Source organism: Cucurbita pepo, chromosome LG14 (genome assembly GCF_002806865.2).
Source record: "Cucurbita pepo subsp. pepo cultivar mu-cu-16 chromosome LG14, ASM280686v2, whole genome shotgun sequence".
Classification (NCBI taxonomy): Eukaryota; Viridiplantae; Streptophyta; class Magnoliopsida; order Cucurbitales; family Cucurbitaceae; genus Cucurbita; species Cucurbita pepo.
The window spans coordinates 1,137,460-1,153,074 of NC_036651.1; the positions used below are offsets into that span (position 1 = coordinate 1,137,460).

The window sequence follows — 15,615 nt, forward strand, 5'->3', positions numbered from 1 at the left end:
ATTTAGTATAATTAACATACATTTATTTTACTTTTATTTTATTTTATATTTTTTTTATTATGTATTATTCGACAATTCTTAAAAATAATTTATTTAATTATTTAGAAAAGATAAGTTGATTTTAATTAAATATTTGAATATAAATAAATTGATATTTTACAGACTTACCTTTCATAAAATTTAAATAAATGATGTGAACCACTAATTAATTTATAATTTAATAATATATTTTTTTTCATAAAAAACGGTAAATACCTAAAATAGAATATTTATAAATATAATGATGAATAAATAGGTAACTTGATAAATAGAAATATAATATATGCTACTTATGTCATATAATTTAATATGAAATTTAAAATTTTAATTAAAAACAAAGTTGACTGATTATTATATAAAGTTTTGTTTAGAAAAGTCAAATTTGGGGGTTTAACATAAAATTTAAACCACTTATATTTAAATAATTGATAAATACGTGTCATTATATACGAAATTAGAAGCCATTGATAAAAAAATTTAATCATTATAAAACCTTTAACGTAATTAATTAACAAATAAAAAATATATTCTTTGAGTGTATAAAATATATATTAATTGGAAAAGTCAGAATTAGGGTTGGGGATTGAGTAGTTCATGCTCCGCCAGTTAGGCAGAACAGTTCATAATTCTCATAATTTTTTTTTAATATTCATATAAAATTAACGGTTTTATAGTTTAATACACGTAAATTTTAATATTAAATCTTCATATATTTTTTTAATTTTTTAATTAAAATTTCAAAATTAAACTATTATTTTATTTATATAAAAAAAAAAAAGAAAAATTACAACAAAATTAAAAACATTAAAAATATATATATAACTTTTCAATACAAATAAAAGGTAAAGTGAAGATGGGGAAGAATCAATCCATTAGGAGATAAAGCCAAGGGAGTGAGGTAAAGGTCTCTTTCGTCAATTTTCCATACTAAACCCTAAAAAAAAAGTTTCGTTCTTTGCTTAATTGAAGCGGATATGAACACGATCAAATTTTTTAATATCATGAGAGTAGGTATTCTATGTGTTCATTAGATCGTTAGGATTGTTCATATAATATAGTAACTTGAAAAACTCGAACTACCCAACCCAAACCATAAAAGTTAGATTAGGTTATTTTTTTTTTTTTTTTTTCGATTTAGTTTGTGGGTTGACTTTTTTTTTGTCCGGTTATCAACTAAAAAATAAAGTTACAATCCAACTTTACCCTATATTTAAAAAGTTTAGAATATTTAACCAGGTCGAGTTTGACTTGTAAATATTCAATAAATTATTGATATAATAAAACTAGGTTGGAATACAAATCAAATTGATAGGGTGCACCGTTCTTTTTAAAATTGATTTATGATATCTTTAAAATGTCACATTATTTTATTTCCTATATTTACGTTTATAATGATATTAATAATTATAATAATAGTCGATTTGGACATAATTTTGTAGATAATTAATTCTGTAACATTCAAGTAAATAAAATAACACAGGAATGAATATATACCAAATGAAAAGAATCTTATTAATCTAGCGGGTAGATAATATCTAAATCAATTAATAGTTACTATATATATAACCATATGCTTTGGTTTCAGCATTCTTGCTAGCACACCGCTCCTGTTTACCACTTTCAGAGCTCAGTCTCTTCACTGGCACATGGTTTCTAGCTCTGATATCACTGGAACAACCAAAATCCACTGCTAACAGATATATTGCTCTGTTTGGGTAATATATTACAAATACACAATTAAAAGAAAAATAGGTGGTGCAATAAAAAAGTGACACGTAAGAGCGGCGCATAATAGTGTATGTGGTTCACTACATCCGGAAAGAAAGAGCGGCATCCAAATTCACTCTCCGCCATAGGCATTAGCAGCCAGCAATCACCACCAAGCCCCACTCACTCACTTCGTTCAATCCGCTCTGCTTCTGCGTCTGCTTCAAAACGCCATAAACTTCGCCCTTCTCTCTGATCTCTCGATTCTCCTGGTCCTCCGCCGTCGTTCATTGTCTCTTACCGATCTTCATCACAATGGAGAGTTTTGCCCTCCAATCTGTCTCCACCACCGCTTCCTTGCCCCGCCATTCTCCCATTTCTCGAATTTCTCTCCTCCACCGCCGGAAAACCATTCCCCATTCCCAATCCTTTCCCACTTCCCCTTGTTTATATCGCTCGGTTTCGCTATTTCAATCAGCCCCACCGATCCCCCAATCCCCCCTTTTCATTTCCCGATCTTCTTCCCTTTTCAATCCGCTTTTCAATCCCAAATTGCGTCGAACCCATCAATTACGAACCAGTGCCTCTCAATCACCGGAGAAGCAGCCACTGCCGCCGACCCCACTTCCTCAACAAGGTGCTAAACCAATCCCTTTTCTGATTTCCATCGCAATTGGTTTAATTGTTCGTTTTGCCGTCCCGAAACCGGTGGAGGTTTCTGCCCAAGCGTGGCAGTTGCTCTCGATTTTCTTGTCCACGATTGCTGGACTCGTTTTGAGTCCCTTGCCGGTGGGTGCTTGGGCGTTTCTTGGCCTCACTATGACTGTTGTTACTAAGACTTTGACGTTTGCTTCTGCTTTTAATGCTTTCACTAGTGAGGTGATTTGGTTGATTGTTATTTCATTCTTTTTCGCTCGTGGGTTTGTCAAAACTGGGTTGGGGGATCGAATTGCGACGTATTTTGTTAAATGGATGGGGAAGAGTACGCTTGGTTTGTCTTACGGTTTGACGTTCAGTGAGGCATTGATTGCCCCTGCTATGCCCAGCACTACGGCCAGGGCTGGCGGTGTGTTCTTGCCCATTATCAAGTCCTTGTCGCTTGCTGCTGACAGTAAACCCAACGACCCATCGTCTAAAAAGATCGGTGCTTATCTAATTCAGTCTCAGTTTCAGGTATGTTGCTATATTTCTCCATTATCTTTCTTGCTCAGTTGTTTTGTTCTCCTGCCATTAACCTTACCATGGGAAATCTTTGCCTGCTGACTGACTGTTTGTTCTATGGCTTCAATTTATCCAATCATTCTTTGGCTTGTGTGGTTTGAAAGGAATTGGAGACTTCTCAACAACAATTACAATATCTTCATTAACTTTTTAGATACTTTCCCTTTTATTGCCCCCTCACATGGTGTAAATGTTACTATGCTCCTTACAAAAGCTATAGTTTAAACACCCTTTTCTCCAATTAGATGAACTTTTTGTGATCTCCATTGTTTTGGGGCTTGGTGTCATAATCGTTTTCTCGGGAGAACAATTGTGCGGTACTTGTTTTAACCCAACGAACAAGTTAGCTGTGAGAGATTCGGACTTTGCAGACAACGTCAGCATATACTCGAGCCTCAAGTCACGTTTGAGTGAAATGTTTTGGAAAACGTGAACTAGGAAAGACGCTGAAAACAATGTTGTAAGCTAAAAGCGATTAGGCAAGAACAACGGTTTTGATAGCATATAGTCTGGGTAGGAAGAACTGACGACTAATCATATCCACTATAGTACATTTTGGGGCGTTTTAGCTGCTGTTATCGAGTTACATCTATGACGATCTTCTTCTTGAATGTTTGCTACCGTTATCAGTTTGCATAACTTGAATTCTGTCTATAAATATTTGTTGATATGTCAAACAAGGAAAACATTTTGATCTCGAGCATTTTTGGAGCCCATGTGCTGATAAGTAATACGTTCTGTAACTCGTTATTGCCTGCTTATTTGGTGACAGAGTGCTGGTAACTCTAGTGCCCTTTTCCTAACTGCTGCTGCTCAAAACTTATTGTGCCTTAAACTGGCTGAAGAACTTGGTGTCCAAATATCTAGCCCCTGGCTTACTTGGGCCAAAATTGCTAGTGTGCCAGCCATCATTTGTCTCTTAACAACTCCAGCAATCTTATACAAGCTGTTTCCTCCCGAAACCAAGAACACACCCGACGCCCCAGCCATGGCGACGAAAAAGTTGGAGGCTATGGGTCCTGTCACCAAAAATGAATGGGTCATGGTCGGTACCATGCTTATTGCAGTCTCGTTATGGATAGCTGGGTATGTAGTATTACTTGTGCATTATCATATAAATCTTTTGCTTAAGTGATGTGATCGTGTTTAGAGAAGAATGTGTAACTTTCTCGGCTGGCGTTTTCGTTACTTCATCATGCCCGTCTTCTACTGGTTAAAGCATTAGCATAATCTTAGGACCTGAAAGTTGCTGCTACTTCTTATGGATGTTAATAATGGTCTCTTAGTTGTTAACTGCTCCCTCTGGGTTTGGAACTAAGCTTTTTCTCGTTTACTTTCAGAGAGGCCCTTCAAATTCCTAGTGTTGTAGCTGCAATGATTGGTTTATCAACACTCCTTACACTCGGAGTCCTAAACTGGGAAGACTGCTTAGCCGAAAAGTCGGCCTGGGACACGTTGGCTTGGTTTGCTGTCCTCGTGGGCATGGCGGGCCAATTGACGAGTCTCGGTCTGGTTGGCTGGATGTCCAATTGTGTGGCCAGTTTGTTGACATCTCTCTCTCTCAGCTGGCCTGCAGCTTTTGCTATTCTTCAGCTATCTTACTTCTTTGTTCACTACCTCTTCGCAAGCCAAACCGGTCACGTCGGAGCTTTATACTCGGCATTCCTTGCGATGCACTTGGCTGCCAAGGTGCCCGGGGTATTAGCAGCTCTCGCCTTAGCTTACAACACGAATCTCTTTGGCGCTCTGACTCATTACAGCAGTGGTCAAGCTGCTGTATACTATGGAGGTATGTATGCTCATCAAACATCTTTGAATTCAGACAATGGATATTAACTGACTTACTTGTTTGTTCATTGCAACAGCGGGTTATGTCGACCTACCAGACGTATTCAAAATCGGGTTCGTGATGGCGCTCGTAAACGGTATTATCTGGATTGTGGCTGGAGGTATTTGGTGGAAGGTTCTTGGTCTATACTGAACATGAAATCTTGAATCCAAAGAGTCTTTTGTTTTGTACATGCTCTGCTCAGTCTTTGGGTACCCACCGGAAGTCCTGACCCAATTGTTTCTCCTTCTTCTCTCTGGCTCTACTGATGGTGGCATTGATAAAGATTTAGATTAAATTTTGCCTTGTCTTATAACCTTTTCAAACAGTGAAAAGGGAAATTGATGATGAATTAAATCCATAATTTGGTGGAAAACAATCTGAAAAGCTGAGTTTCTGAATCTTCTTTGTGTTGTGTTCTTGATTTCTATGTTTCGATTCACTCGGTTTTGGTTTCCAGAAATTAATTTGTTTCTTCTTTATAAACGATCGGTTGGTTGGATGTAAACGACCTTAACTCGAACTTGTTGATCTTCATATAACTCTGCTTTAGGACAACGTTGTTGGTGTGAGATCTCACATCAAAACATTCTTTACAAGCGCGTAGAAATCTCTCTAGCAAACACGTTTTAAAGGCGACGCTCGAAAGGGAAATCCCAAGGAGGACAATATCTGTTAGTGGTGGACCCATGACCCAAAAAGGACGATATTCACTAGTGGTGGGTGGAACTGTTACAATTGGTAAATGCCGGTTTAAATATAAAGAGGTATTTTCCTATCATTTTTCGATTGATTTTCTTAAAATTAAAAGAAAATGATAATATTAAAATTGAAGAAATTCTTAATTTTTTAAGTCAAAATTTTAATTTAAAAAAGGATTGTTGAATGTATTTAGTTTTAAAAATTTGGAAGATTTAAATATAACCAAAATGTAATTATAAAATTATATAGATCAAATTAGCGATTATTTTTAAATTAGTGTATATATATATTTTTTATAATTTAACCAAAAAAATTAATGAAAAATTATATATTTTTTTCCCGGGTAATTGGGCCGGGAAAAGTTCGACCCGCCCATTGGAGCGATCAGTTGGAGTCGGTTACCACATCTATAAAAGCTGAAGAGAATTCGTAAGAGAGATTTCGGAGTGCATTTCTCTCCTCATCTCAAAGCCCTAGAAAGTTAATATCTGATTCTTTAATTTCAGTGTAGAGAGGAAGAAGAAAGATTTCGCCATTCGAAATCGGTACTTGATTCAGGTCAGTTTATTTCTCTACCTTCGCGTTCTATCTTTTTCAATTTCTCTATTTTTGTGTTTGTTTAATTATTCTTACTGAAATCCATATAGTAATCCACGGAACCATTTGCCGAATTTCAATTTCTGGGGCTTCGATTTCTGTTCTGGGCAAGAGGCGTAAGTTATGGATTTAGAGATTGCCAAAACCCAGGAGGAGAGGAGGAAGTTGGAGCAGCAGTTGGCTTCTCTTAGTTCAGTGACTTTCGATACTGATCTTTATGGTAGTAATGATAAAGCGGGTTATGTGACTTCCATCCCGGTTAATGAGGACGATGAGAACCTTGAAGCCTTGGACAACGAGGTTGCTCGTAAGTTGGCTTCTTATACGGCCCCGAAGTCTCTGTTAAAGGAGATGCCAAGAGGTGGCGAAGAAGATGATGATATAGGGTTTAAGAAACCGCAGAGGATTATCGATAGAGAGGATGATTATAGGAAACGTAGGTTGAATAGGGTGATATCGCCTGAGCGGCATGATGCATTCGCTGCGGGTGAGAAGACGCCGGATCCCTCTGTGAGGACTTATGCGGAGGTGATGAGAGAGGAGGCGTTGAAGAGGGAGAGGGAGGAGACTTTAAGGGCTATAGCTAAGAAGAAGGAAGAAGAGGAGGCTGCTAAGGCGTCTGGAGAGAAACCGAAGGAATCAGCTGCAGCGCCTCAGAAGAGGAGGAATAGGTGGGATCAGTCGCAGGATGATGGTGGAGAAAAAAAAGCGAAGACCTCGGATTGGGATTTGCCTGATACGACGCCTGGAAGGTGGGATGCGACACCAGGCCGGGTGGGGGATGCCACTCCTGGTGTGGGGAGAAGGAATAGGTGGGATGAGACTCCAACTCCTGGGAGGTTGGCTGATTTGGATGCAACTCCAGCTGGTGGTGTTACGCCTGGTGCAACGCCTGCCGGAATGACTTGGGATGCAACTCCTAAACTTGCTGGAATGGCTACACCAACTCCAAAAAGGCAGCGATCGCGATGGGATGAGACCCCGGCAACAATGGGAAGTGCCACTCCTATGCCCGGAGCAACCCCTGCTGCTGCATTTACTCCCGGTGTGACGCCTGTTGGAGGGGTTGAGCTGGCTACCCCAACACCCGGGGCTATCAATTTGCGTGGCCCAATGACGCCTGAGCAGTATAATTTGATGAGGTGGGAAAGAGATATTGAGGAGAGGAACCGCCCATTGACTGATGAAGAACTTGATGCCATGTTTCCACAAGAGGGATATAAGATTCTGGACCCTCCTGCTTCCTATGTGCCAATTCGAACACCTGCAAGGAAGTTGCTCGCCACGCCAACTCCGATGGGAACTCCTCTTTATGCCATCCCAGAGGAGAATCGTGGCCAGCAGTTTGATGTTCCAAAGGAAGCACCTGGTGGCTTGCCATTCATGAAGCCTGAGGATTACCAATACTTTGGGGCATTGTTGAATGAGGAAGATGAGGAGCAATTGTCTCCAGAAGAGCAGAAAGAGCGGAAGATTATGAAGCTCCTACTCAAGGTTAAGAATGGAACACCTCCTCAAAGGAAAACAGCTTTAAGGCAGCTTACTGATAAGGCTCGTGAGTTCGGTGCAGGCCCCTTGTTCAACCGCATTCTGCCACTCCTTATGCAGCCTACTCTGGAGGACCAGGAGAGGCATCTTCTGGTTAAGGTTATTGACAGAGTGCTTTATAAATTGGATGAATTGGTTCGTCCCTATGTGCACAAAATTCTTGTTGTGATTGAGCCATTGTTGATCGATGAAGATTACTATGCACGTGTAGAAGGTAGAGAAATTATATCCAATCTTAGTAAAGCAGCTGGTTTGGCTACTATGATTGCTGCAATGCGTCCAGATATTGACAACATCGATGAATATGTTAGGAATACCACTGCGAGGGCTTTTAGTGTTGTTGCTTCTGCCCTTGGAATTCCTGCTCTTCTTCCATTTTTGAAAGCTGTGTGTCAGAGTAAAAAATCATGGCAAGCACGGCATACTGGAATTAAGATTGTTCAGCAGATTGCTATTCTCATTGGATGCGCTGTTCTACCACATCTTAGGTCTCTTGTAGAAATTATAGAACATGGTCTTAATGATGAGAATCAGAAGGTGAGGACAATTACCGCTTTGTCTCTAGCTGCACTTGCTGAGGCTGCAGCCCCGTATGGTATTGAAAGCTTCGACTCAGTCTTGAAGCCACTGTGGAAGGGTATTAGGTCGCACCGTGGTAAGGTGTTGGCTGCTTTCCTGAAGGCAATTGGTTTTATTATTCCTTTGATGGATGCATTGTATGCCTGCTACTATACAAAGGAAGTGATGTACATTCTAATTCGAGAGTTCCAATCGCCCGATGAAGAGATGAAGAAAATTGTTCTCAAAGTGGTCAAGCAGTGTGTGAGCACTGAGGGAGTAGAGGCTGATTATATCCGTAACGATATTCTCCCAGAATTCTTTAGGAACTTTTGGGTTCGTAGAATGGCTTTAGATCGTAGAAATTACAAGCAACTCGTGGACACAACTGTTGAGATAGCAAATAAAGTCGGTGTTGCCGATATCGTAGGTCGAGTTGTTGAAGATCTCAAGGATGAAAGTGAACCTTATAGAAGAATGGTTATGGAAACAATAGAGAAAGTTGTTGCGAACTTGGGTGCATCTGATATCGATGCTCGATTAGAAGAGCTATTGATCGATGGGATTCTTTATGCCTTCCAAGAGCAGACCAGTGATGATGCTAACGTGATGCTTAATGGGTTTGGCGCAGTTGTCAATTCTCTTGGACAGAGAGTAAAACCGTATCTTCCCCAGATTTGTGGTACCATAAAGTGGCGATTGAATAACAAGAGCGCGAAAGTGAGGCAGCAAGCCGCAGATCTTATTTCAAGGATCGCAGTCGTCATGAAGCAGTGCCAAGAGGAACAGCTCATGGGCCATCTTGGTGTTGTCTTATATGAATATTTGGGAGAAGAATACCCAGAAGTTCTGGGTTCAATTTTGGGAGCCTTAAAGGCTATTGTGAATGTCATTGGTATGACAAAGATGACGCCTCCGATCAAGGATTTGCTTCCCAGATTGACGCCAATTTTGAAGAACAGGCATGAGAAAGTGCAAGAGAACTGCATTGACCTTGTCGGTCGTATTGCCGATCGTGGTGCTGAATTTGTTCCAGCAAGAGAATGGATGAGGATCTGCTTTGAGTTGCTTGAGATGCTCAAAGCCCACAAGAAGGGAATCCGTCGTGCTACGGTTAACACATTTGGGTACATTGCTAAAGCCATTGGGCCACAGGATGTTTTAGCGACTTTATTGAACAATCTAAAAGTGCAGGAGAGGCAGAATCGTGTTTGCACTACTGTCGCCATTGCTATAGTTGCAGAAACCTGTTCGCCTTTTACCGTTCTGCCTGCTCTAATGAACGAGTATCGTGTGCCAGAGCTTAATGTGCAAAACGGTGTGTTGAAGTCTCTCTCTTTCCTTTTTGAGTATATTGGCGAAATGGGAAAGGATTACATATACGCTGTGACGCCATTGCTCGAGGATGCTCTTATGGACCGAGACCTGGTCCACAGACAAACTGCAGCCTCTGCTGTGAAACATATGGCTCTAGGGGTAGCCGGTTTAGGGTGTGAGGATGCCTTAGTTCACTTGCTAAACTACGTATGGCCGAACATATTCGAAACATCACCACACGTCATAAACGCCGTGATGGAGGCCGTGGAAGGAATGAGGGTGGCATTGGGCGCAGCGGTTGTGCTCAACTACTGCCTGCAGGGGCTTTTCCACCCTGCTCGGAAAGTTCGAGAAGTATACTGGAAAATCTATAACTCATTGTACATTGGTTCTCAGGATGCTCTTGTTGCAGCTTATCCAGGACTAGAGGATGGAGAAAACAATGTGTATTGCCGGCCGGAACTGGTGATGTTCATCTGAAACTCCTCCATTTGTTTCCAATAGTAAGTGTTGCCATTGCCAATGTGATGATATTATATTAATACAGTTATGAACTGATCCTTCGCTTATTCTAACTGCTTAACCAAAATGGGCTGGGTTTTTGCTCTCTTGTATTGTATTTAGATGGATGATGTCCTTGATTAGCAGGATTAGCATTATAATCTGCTTCTTATCTGTAATACTTTTGAGTTTTATAACAGTTTAGTAGGGAGAGTTTTTTTCCCGGGGAACGAAGGAGGAAGTAGGGAGAGATTTTTCCGTTAGCTAAATGGGGATAAGGACGGGAATTGCTTTTAATTCCACCAAATCCCTATCCTGCTTTTTATATGTGTTGGATATTATGTTGTAAATCTCAACTTCTATTTTTGCAAAAATAAATGATAAATTTCGCGGAGATGATTAAAATGATTAAAATGATTAAAATACAAGAGAATGAATTTGACATTTTCATGATCAAATATAAATTAACCGGTTAAAAATTTGTAAGTAAATTATAAATTTAGTTTTTACAAACTTGAATTTGAATTTATTTAATTCATAAACTTTCAAAACTATAATTTTTATTATTAAACTTAAATTTTTTATTAGAGATAAAATTTAAATTTTTATATATAATTGTTTTTAAATTTTAAAATTTACTGAGAATAATTATTTNAAAAATCATTGAGACAGAGAAATGAAAATTTTACGAATTTTATTAGATATTTGAATTAAAAAGGTTTAAAGACGAAATTGGCGAAAGGTTAAAGTTGTAGGGTTAACCTGTAATTTTACCATTAAAAGAGGGGAAAGGTGCGTAAGCTATAGGAGCCGGGTTGAACACAAATTTACTGTTAACTCCCTTTGAGAGAAAGGGGAGAGAGACTGAGAGAGACGGAGAGGCGGAGGGGCGGAGGAGAAGCCATGGAGCACGAAGACGTCGACATGATTGGCTTGGAGACCAACGATGCTGCGGTTCGTCTTCCATTTTAATCCTTTTTTTTTGTTCTCTTTCAATTCGATTCTTATACACCATCCTTTTGTTTTCGGTGTGTAAAAACCCTAATTGCTCTTTTTTCTCCTGGTTTTCAGGAGTTAGATGACATGAAGAAGCGGTTGAAAGAGATGGAAGATGAAGCTGCTGCTCTACGTGAGATGCAAGCCAAGGTCGAGAAGGAAATGAGTTCTGTACAAGGTTGGTTTATGCTCTTCTCCGTTTTTGTGAATTACTTTTGTGTTTTTGTACAATGTCATTGAGATATGGTGGCTCTTGGATTCTATTCGTCGTGTTAGTATTTACGATGTCTTTCTTGGATCTTATTTGGTGAAATACTGAATAAGTCGAGTTTTGGTATTTGTTTGATTCTGAAGGTCGTCTTTTTGTTGGATGCAAGTTGAAAATGTTTAATGTTTGAAGAAGGCGCATTTGGATCTCATGCAAAAAACTGACTCTTGCATTTGAATTCCATATTGTTGGTAGCTATTCATTAACTGAGTAACTGATTTTTGAACTATCTCCGACTTGGAGATGATTCATTCTCATCTTAATCACAAAGTTGTAGTTTCTGATTAGGAGAAGTTTGCCTTGGGATGAGAACCTAATTATGGAGACATTATTTGCTGATCATCCCGTACATGTTTTTAATCTAAATATATCTCTCATGCGAAAGAAGTTCAAGCAGTCTGTTACCGTTAAATGTTTAGCCACTTTTTGTACTACCAGATCCAGCAAGTGCTGCTGCAAGTCAAGCAAATAGGGAGGAAGTGGATGCACGGTCAGTGTTTGTTGGCAATGTATGATCTCTTTACCCTTGACCAATATATATATTTTCTTTTGCATATTTCTCCAGTCGCTTGTGTTTGTCACTCGTACCCCACGATTGGCTGAACTTTAATTTAATGGGTGCAAGGATTCTCTCTGTTAATGTTAAATTCTTGAGCAATATGTATTTACAGTTTGCACTACTTTTTATTTTTACTAGATTTGTTACTTCTATTTAGGTCATTCATCATGCAGGGGAGCTAAGACTTGCTCTTCTTGTAGCTTTCTCTAAGATTATTAATCTTTTGTCTTTCTTTTGTTCCATGCATTTGATATGATGAATGAAGCAATCTTATTGAAGTATTTGGTGACCTTTTTATATTTTGAATGGATTGGATTTATCAATAATTGAAGGTAAATTGGCAAGAGAAGCTACTGACTGGAGCTGTCTTCTTTATTGAACAATAGAAAGAGCTTTTTGAGCATGACTTTCTTTGAGAGTTCATTTACTTAATTATTGACATGGATTAAACTGACTAACTTTCATTCCTTGGTTTGTTCATTCCTTGTGTGGTCATAAAGATTTACTAAATTTCAGGTAGACATGGGTTGTTTCTTGTGGTACATATCATTCATGTCTTAGGAAGAGGTTGGATCATGCTTTACATTTTGAGGATGTTAAAGTGGTTGGTTGCTAGCAGTACTATTTTAGAGATGTTTGGAGGGATCATTGTATTGTTACTATCGTTCTGCCTTTTAAGAACATTGAAATCTATAAATAACTATTATGAATATTTTCCAAATAGATTGTTGCCATAAATCCAGTTCAATGTGGATAGTTACTTTTTAAATTTATATATGACCCATTTCTGTACTGTGCTTGAAATTTTAGTAAATGTCGGTGTTTCTAGCCTGATTTGACTCCCATGTTTGACTGCAATTACAGGTTAGGCTTACTTCGTCAGGTTTTCTGATTACCTATTGCTGAAGTCGGATATTCTCTGATATGTTATAAATAGCTATCTAGTATATAAAAAAAGTGTCTTGTCCCAAAAGAAAGAGCGGATAAAAATTGTGATAAAATGTATAAGGATAAGGTGTAAAATTTTCAAGAGGGTAATAGTTTTGGTTGAATCTTTTGAAAAGAGTGATGGAAGAAAAAAGTTGAGATGAGTTAACAAGAAAAGAAAATATACCTAAATATCATGTAGTCGTGCCTTGTTAGCTTAGTGGGTGGGCTCAGAGTCGGTCAATCTAACATGTCTCGAGTTTGAGGCCATGTGGGTAATGGGAAAGAGGAGTTGGTTAAAAAAAAAAAAAAAAAAGAGGGAGAGAGAATAAACTCACCAGCCCAGAAAAGGGTATGTATGACTATGGATGAAGTCAGCAGAAGTTTTACTGGTTTGCTTGATTGAACTGGAAGGCTTGACAAGTTTTGAAGGGAAGTAATGTGCATTCACAACTAAGGAGGACTGGCTGTGGCGCTGAGGTATGTTATTGTCTTGTGTTGAAGCCAGCATTTGTGACCACTGTTCGAGGATTGTTTAAGTGATTTACAATCTATGGTGAGGGACCTCCAAATATCTCTGATTTTCCTGTCTCCTCCCTTAATCCATCAAGGAAAGGAAAAAGGCATAATTAGGGAAGCTTTTATGTTTCTATTTCTACTTGTGGGAAATATTCATTTTTACCTTCGTAAATATCCCACTCAGTCAATTTTAACTTTAAAGTTTTAGTTTCATCAAGTTGAACTCTATGCTTGTATAGGGTATAAAATTAAGGCCTTCCTTGATTTGAAGTTCGAAATTTTTTGTATAACTAACTGAAATTGTTCAAAATCTAACCAACCCACAATACTGCTAGAAAAACTCCCAATGTCAACCAATGTAAAGACATCCCTGCTAAAAAATTATTAAGTATACATAGAAATAGTGTTCTCCAATCACAAGCACCCACACTTAACCTTCAATCTCAAAATGGGGAAAAAAAACCAACATAGGTTTTTAATTTGAACTTTTATTCAAGTTCAATTGGACAAAATTCAAATTTAAAAATTAAATTGGACTCATTCAGCTAAGTACCCATCAGGATTTGTTTTTCTGTCGTTTGGTAGGAGCAGTCAAATGTCTCTCCTTTCCATAGATGAATACGTGTTCCTTGGATGGTTTCTGTTTACTGGGTTATTACATTATTACATTGTCATTCTTGTATGAATATTCTCTTATAATCATGGCCACTGGTCAAAAAAGCTGTTAGTCGTCTAGGATTTTTCAAGAGAACAAATGTGGAGAAATTAGAGTTGCATGGTGATTTCTTGTCTTCTCATGAATGGATATCCATTGGAATTAGAAAGAGACCTATTATTATGAACGATTGGGACATGACTTTTATTAATTAATTTAATTTTTATTTTCAGTTCGTTACAGGGTGATGTACTATGACTATCACACAGTAATTATGAAAACGTGTGACTCATTTTATTGATTTAATTTTTTTGTGTGATTTACATTCTACTAATATTGATATCATGTAAGTTAACTGATAAAAATCTGCGAGCCCTATTTTATTGGGGTTTTGTGGTATGTCAAATGTTCTGAGCTACTACGTTTGGAACAGGTGGATTACTCATGTACCCCAGAAGAAGTACAGCAACATTTTCAGTCATGTGGAACTGTAAACAGAATCACCATTCGCACCGATAAGTTTGGACAACCGAAGGGCTATGCGTATGTTGAATTCCTTGAGACAGAAGCTGTTCAAGAGGCCCTCCTTCTGAATGAATCAGAACTGCATGGTCGACAACTGAAGGTTAACATAAGTTTTATATATTACTAGATTAATGTTAGTTTAAGATTCTTCTACTGGAAAAAAAATGAATTTTTAAGTATGTTGCAGGTAACTGCCAAGAGAACAAACATACCTGGGATGAAGCAGTATCGTCCACGCCGATCCAATCCGTATATGGGTGCTCGATCCAGGAGCCCATATGTTGCTCCTCCTTATTTCTTCTCACCATATGGATACGGGTATGATCATTATTGAATATAAATTTCCAATGCAGACCGCTTGCATCTCTTCCTCTCTTCCAAGTCGTTTAACATAGTTCTTTCTGTTGCAGGAAAGTCCCAAGGTTCAGAATGCCAACGCGTTACGGCCCCTACTATTGAATGTTATTTTTGTTTGGGGCATTGTTGAATTAGAGATATCGTACTTAAATGTGTCTGCATGCCCTTTTATTTTTTTATGAAGGAAATTGATGTTTGGATATAATTTTAAGAGATCTTTTCCTGTTTAAAAGAAATGGAGTGTGAGCAAGCACGACGCAGGTCAATCCCTTCGAGCTCTATCACTGCGTATAGAAGAAGGCTCCTCTGGACTTGCTGCAGGTACGTTTTCATGTTCTTAAGTATTTCACTTTGGAATTTTGTGCATTGTGTTTGAAGCTAAAAATAGAACCCATTACATACTGGTACTAAACGTTCTATATATTGAGTGCTTGCTATTTTGGTTCAATTCTGTGCATAGATTTATTTGGTTTTGTTTGCCCCATCTGCTTGGTCAGTTTTAAAAGTTCTGATTTCAAGAACAATAATCTTCTAGAGCTCCCATATCGATTGGAGAACGGAACGAGTGCCAGCGAGGATGCTGGGCCCCGAAGGAGAGTGGATCGTGAATCCCACATTGGTGGGAGGGGGGGAACAAAACATGCTTTATAAGGGTGTGAAAACCTCTCTAGCAGATGCGTTTTAAAACTTTAACGGGGGGAAGCCCATAAGGAAAAGTACAAAGAGGATAATATCTGCTAGTGGTAAGCTTGAGTCGTGACAAATGGTATTAGAGTAAAACACCAAGTGGT

At 38.5% G+C, this 15,615-nt stretch overlaps 3 protein-coding genes across 4 annotated transcripts; all 3 read left to right on the forward strand.

The window, feature by feature from the left end:
- The first annotated feature begins 1,876 nt into the window (after positions 1–1,876).
- Positions 1,877–5,196, forward strand: LOC111810267 (dicarboxylate transporter 2.1, chloroplastic-like). The gene is made up of 4 exons (XM_023696924.1): positions 1,877–2,919; positions 3,740–4,053; positions 4,308–4,756; positions 4,833–5,196. Exons 1-4 carry the CDS (start codon positions 2,062–2,064, stop codon positions 4,946–4,948), a joined length of 1,737 nt encoding a protein of 578 aa, XP_023552692.1. The 5' UTR covers positions 1,877–2,061; the 3' UTR covers positions 4,949–5,196.
- A 744-nt stretch (positions 5,197–5,940) lies between these two features.
- On the forward strand, positions 5,941–10,282 carry LOC111809929 (splicing factor 3B subunit 1-like). Its single transcript, XM_023696404.1, has 2 exons — positions 5,941–6,055; positions 6,145–10,282. Exon 2 carries the CDS (start codon positions 6,218–6,220, stop codon positions 9,995–9,997), a length of 3,780 nt encoding a protein of 1,259 aa, XP_023552172.1. The 5' UTR covers positions 5,941–6,055; positions 6,145–6,217; the 3' UTR covers positions 9,998–10,282.
- Positions 10,283–10,822: 540 nt separating this feature from the next.
- On the forward strand, positions 10,823–15,272 carry LOC111809971 (polyadenylate-binding protein 3-like). 2 transcript variants are annotated; one of them, XM_023696476.1, is made up of 6 exons: positions 10,823–10,972; positions 11,090–11,192; positions 11,721–11,791; positions 14,376–14,567; positions 14,655–14,785; positions 14,878–15,272. In XM_023696476.1, the coding sequence occupies exons 1-6, from the start codon at positions 10,922–10,924 to the stop codon at positions 14,924–14,926; spliced, it is 597 nt and encodes a 198-aa protein (XP_023552244.1). In that variant the 5' UTR covers positions 10,823–10,921; the 3' UTR covers positions 14,927–15,272. The 2 variants fall into 2 exon arrangements, with proteins under 2 accessions (XP_023552244.1, XP_023552245.1); XM_023696477.1 differs by lacking the exons at positions 10,823–10,972; positions 11,090–11,192; positions 11,721–11,791 and adding an exon at positions 13,238–13,324.
- The last annotated feature ends 343 nt before the right edge of the window (positions 15,273–15,615 follow it).

Bases quoted from the DNA above. Each gene is read 5' to 3' on its own strand.
- LOC111809971 (XM_023696476.1), top strand. From the start codon at position 10,922: ATGGAGCACGAAGACGTCGACATGATTGGCTTGGAGACCAACGATGCT. The intron at 11,792-14,375 runs GTATGATCTCTT...CGTTTGGAACAG, and splicing joins GGTCAGTGTTTGTTGGCAAT to GTGGATTACTCATGTACCCC. The intron at 14,786-14,877 runs GTATGATCATTA...TTTCTGTTGCAG, and splicing joins TTCTCACCATATGGATACGG to GAAAGTCCCAAGGTTCAGAA.
- LOC111810267 (XM_023696924.1), top strand. From the start codon at position 2,062: ATGGAGAGTTTTGCCCTCCAATCTGTCTCCACCACCGCTTCCTTGCCC. The intron at 4,054-4,307 runs GTATGTAGTATT...GTTTACTTTCAG, and splicing joins GTCTCGTTATGGATAGCTGG to AGAGGCCCTTCAAATTCCTA. The intron at 4,757-4,832 runs GTATGTATGCTC...TCATTGCAACAG, and splicing joins AGCTGCTGTATACTATGGAG to CGGGTTATGTCGACCTACCA.
- LOC111809929 (XM_023696404.1), top strand. From the start codon at position 6,218: ATGGATTTAGAGATTGCCAAAACCCAGGAGGAGAGGAGGAAGTTGGAG.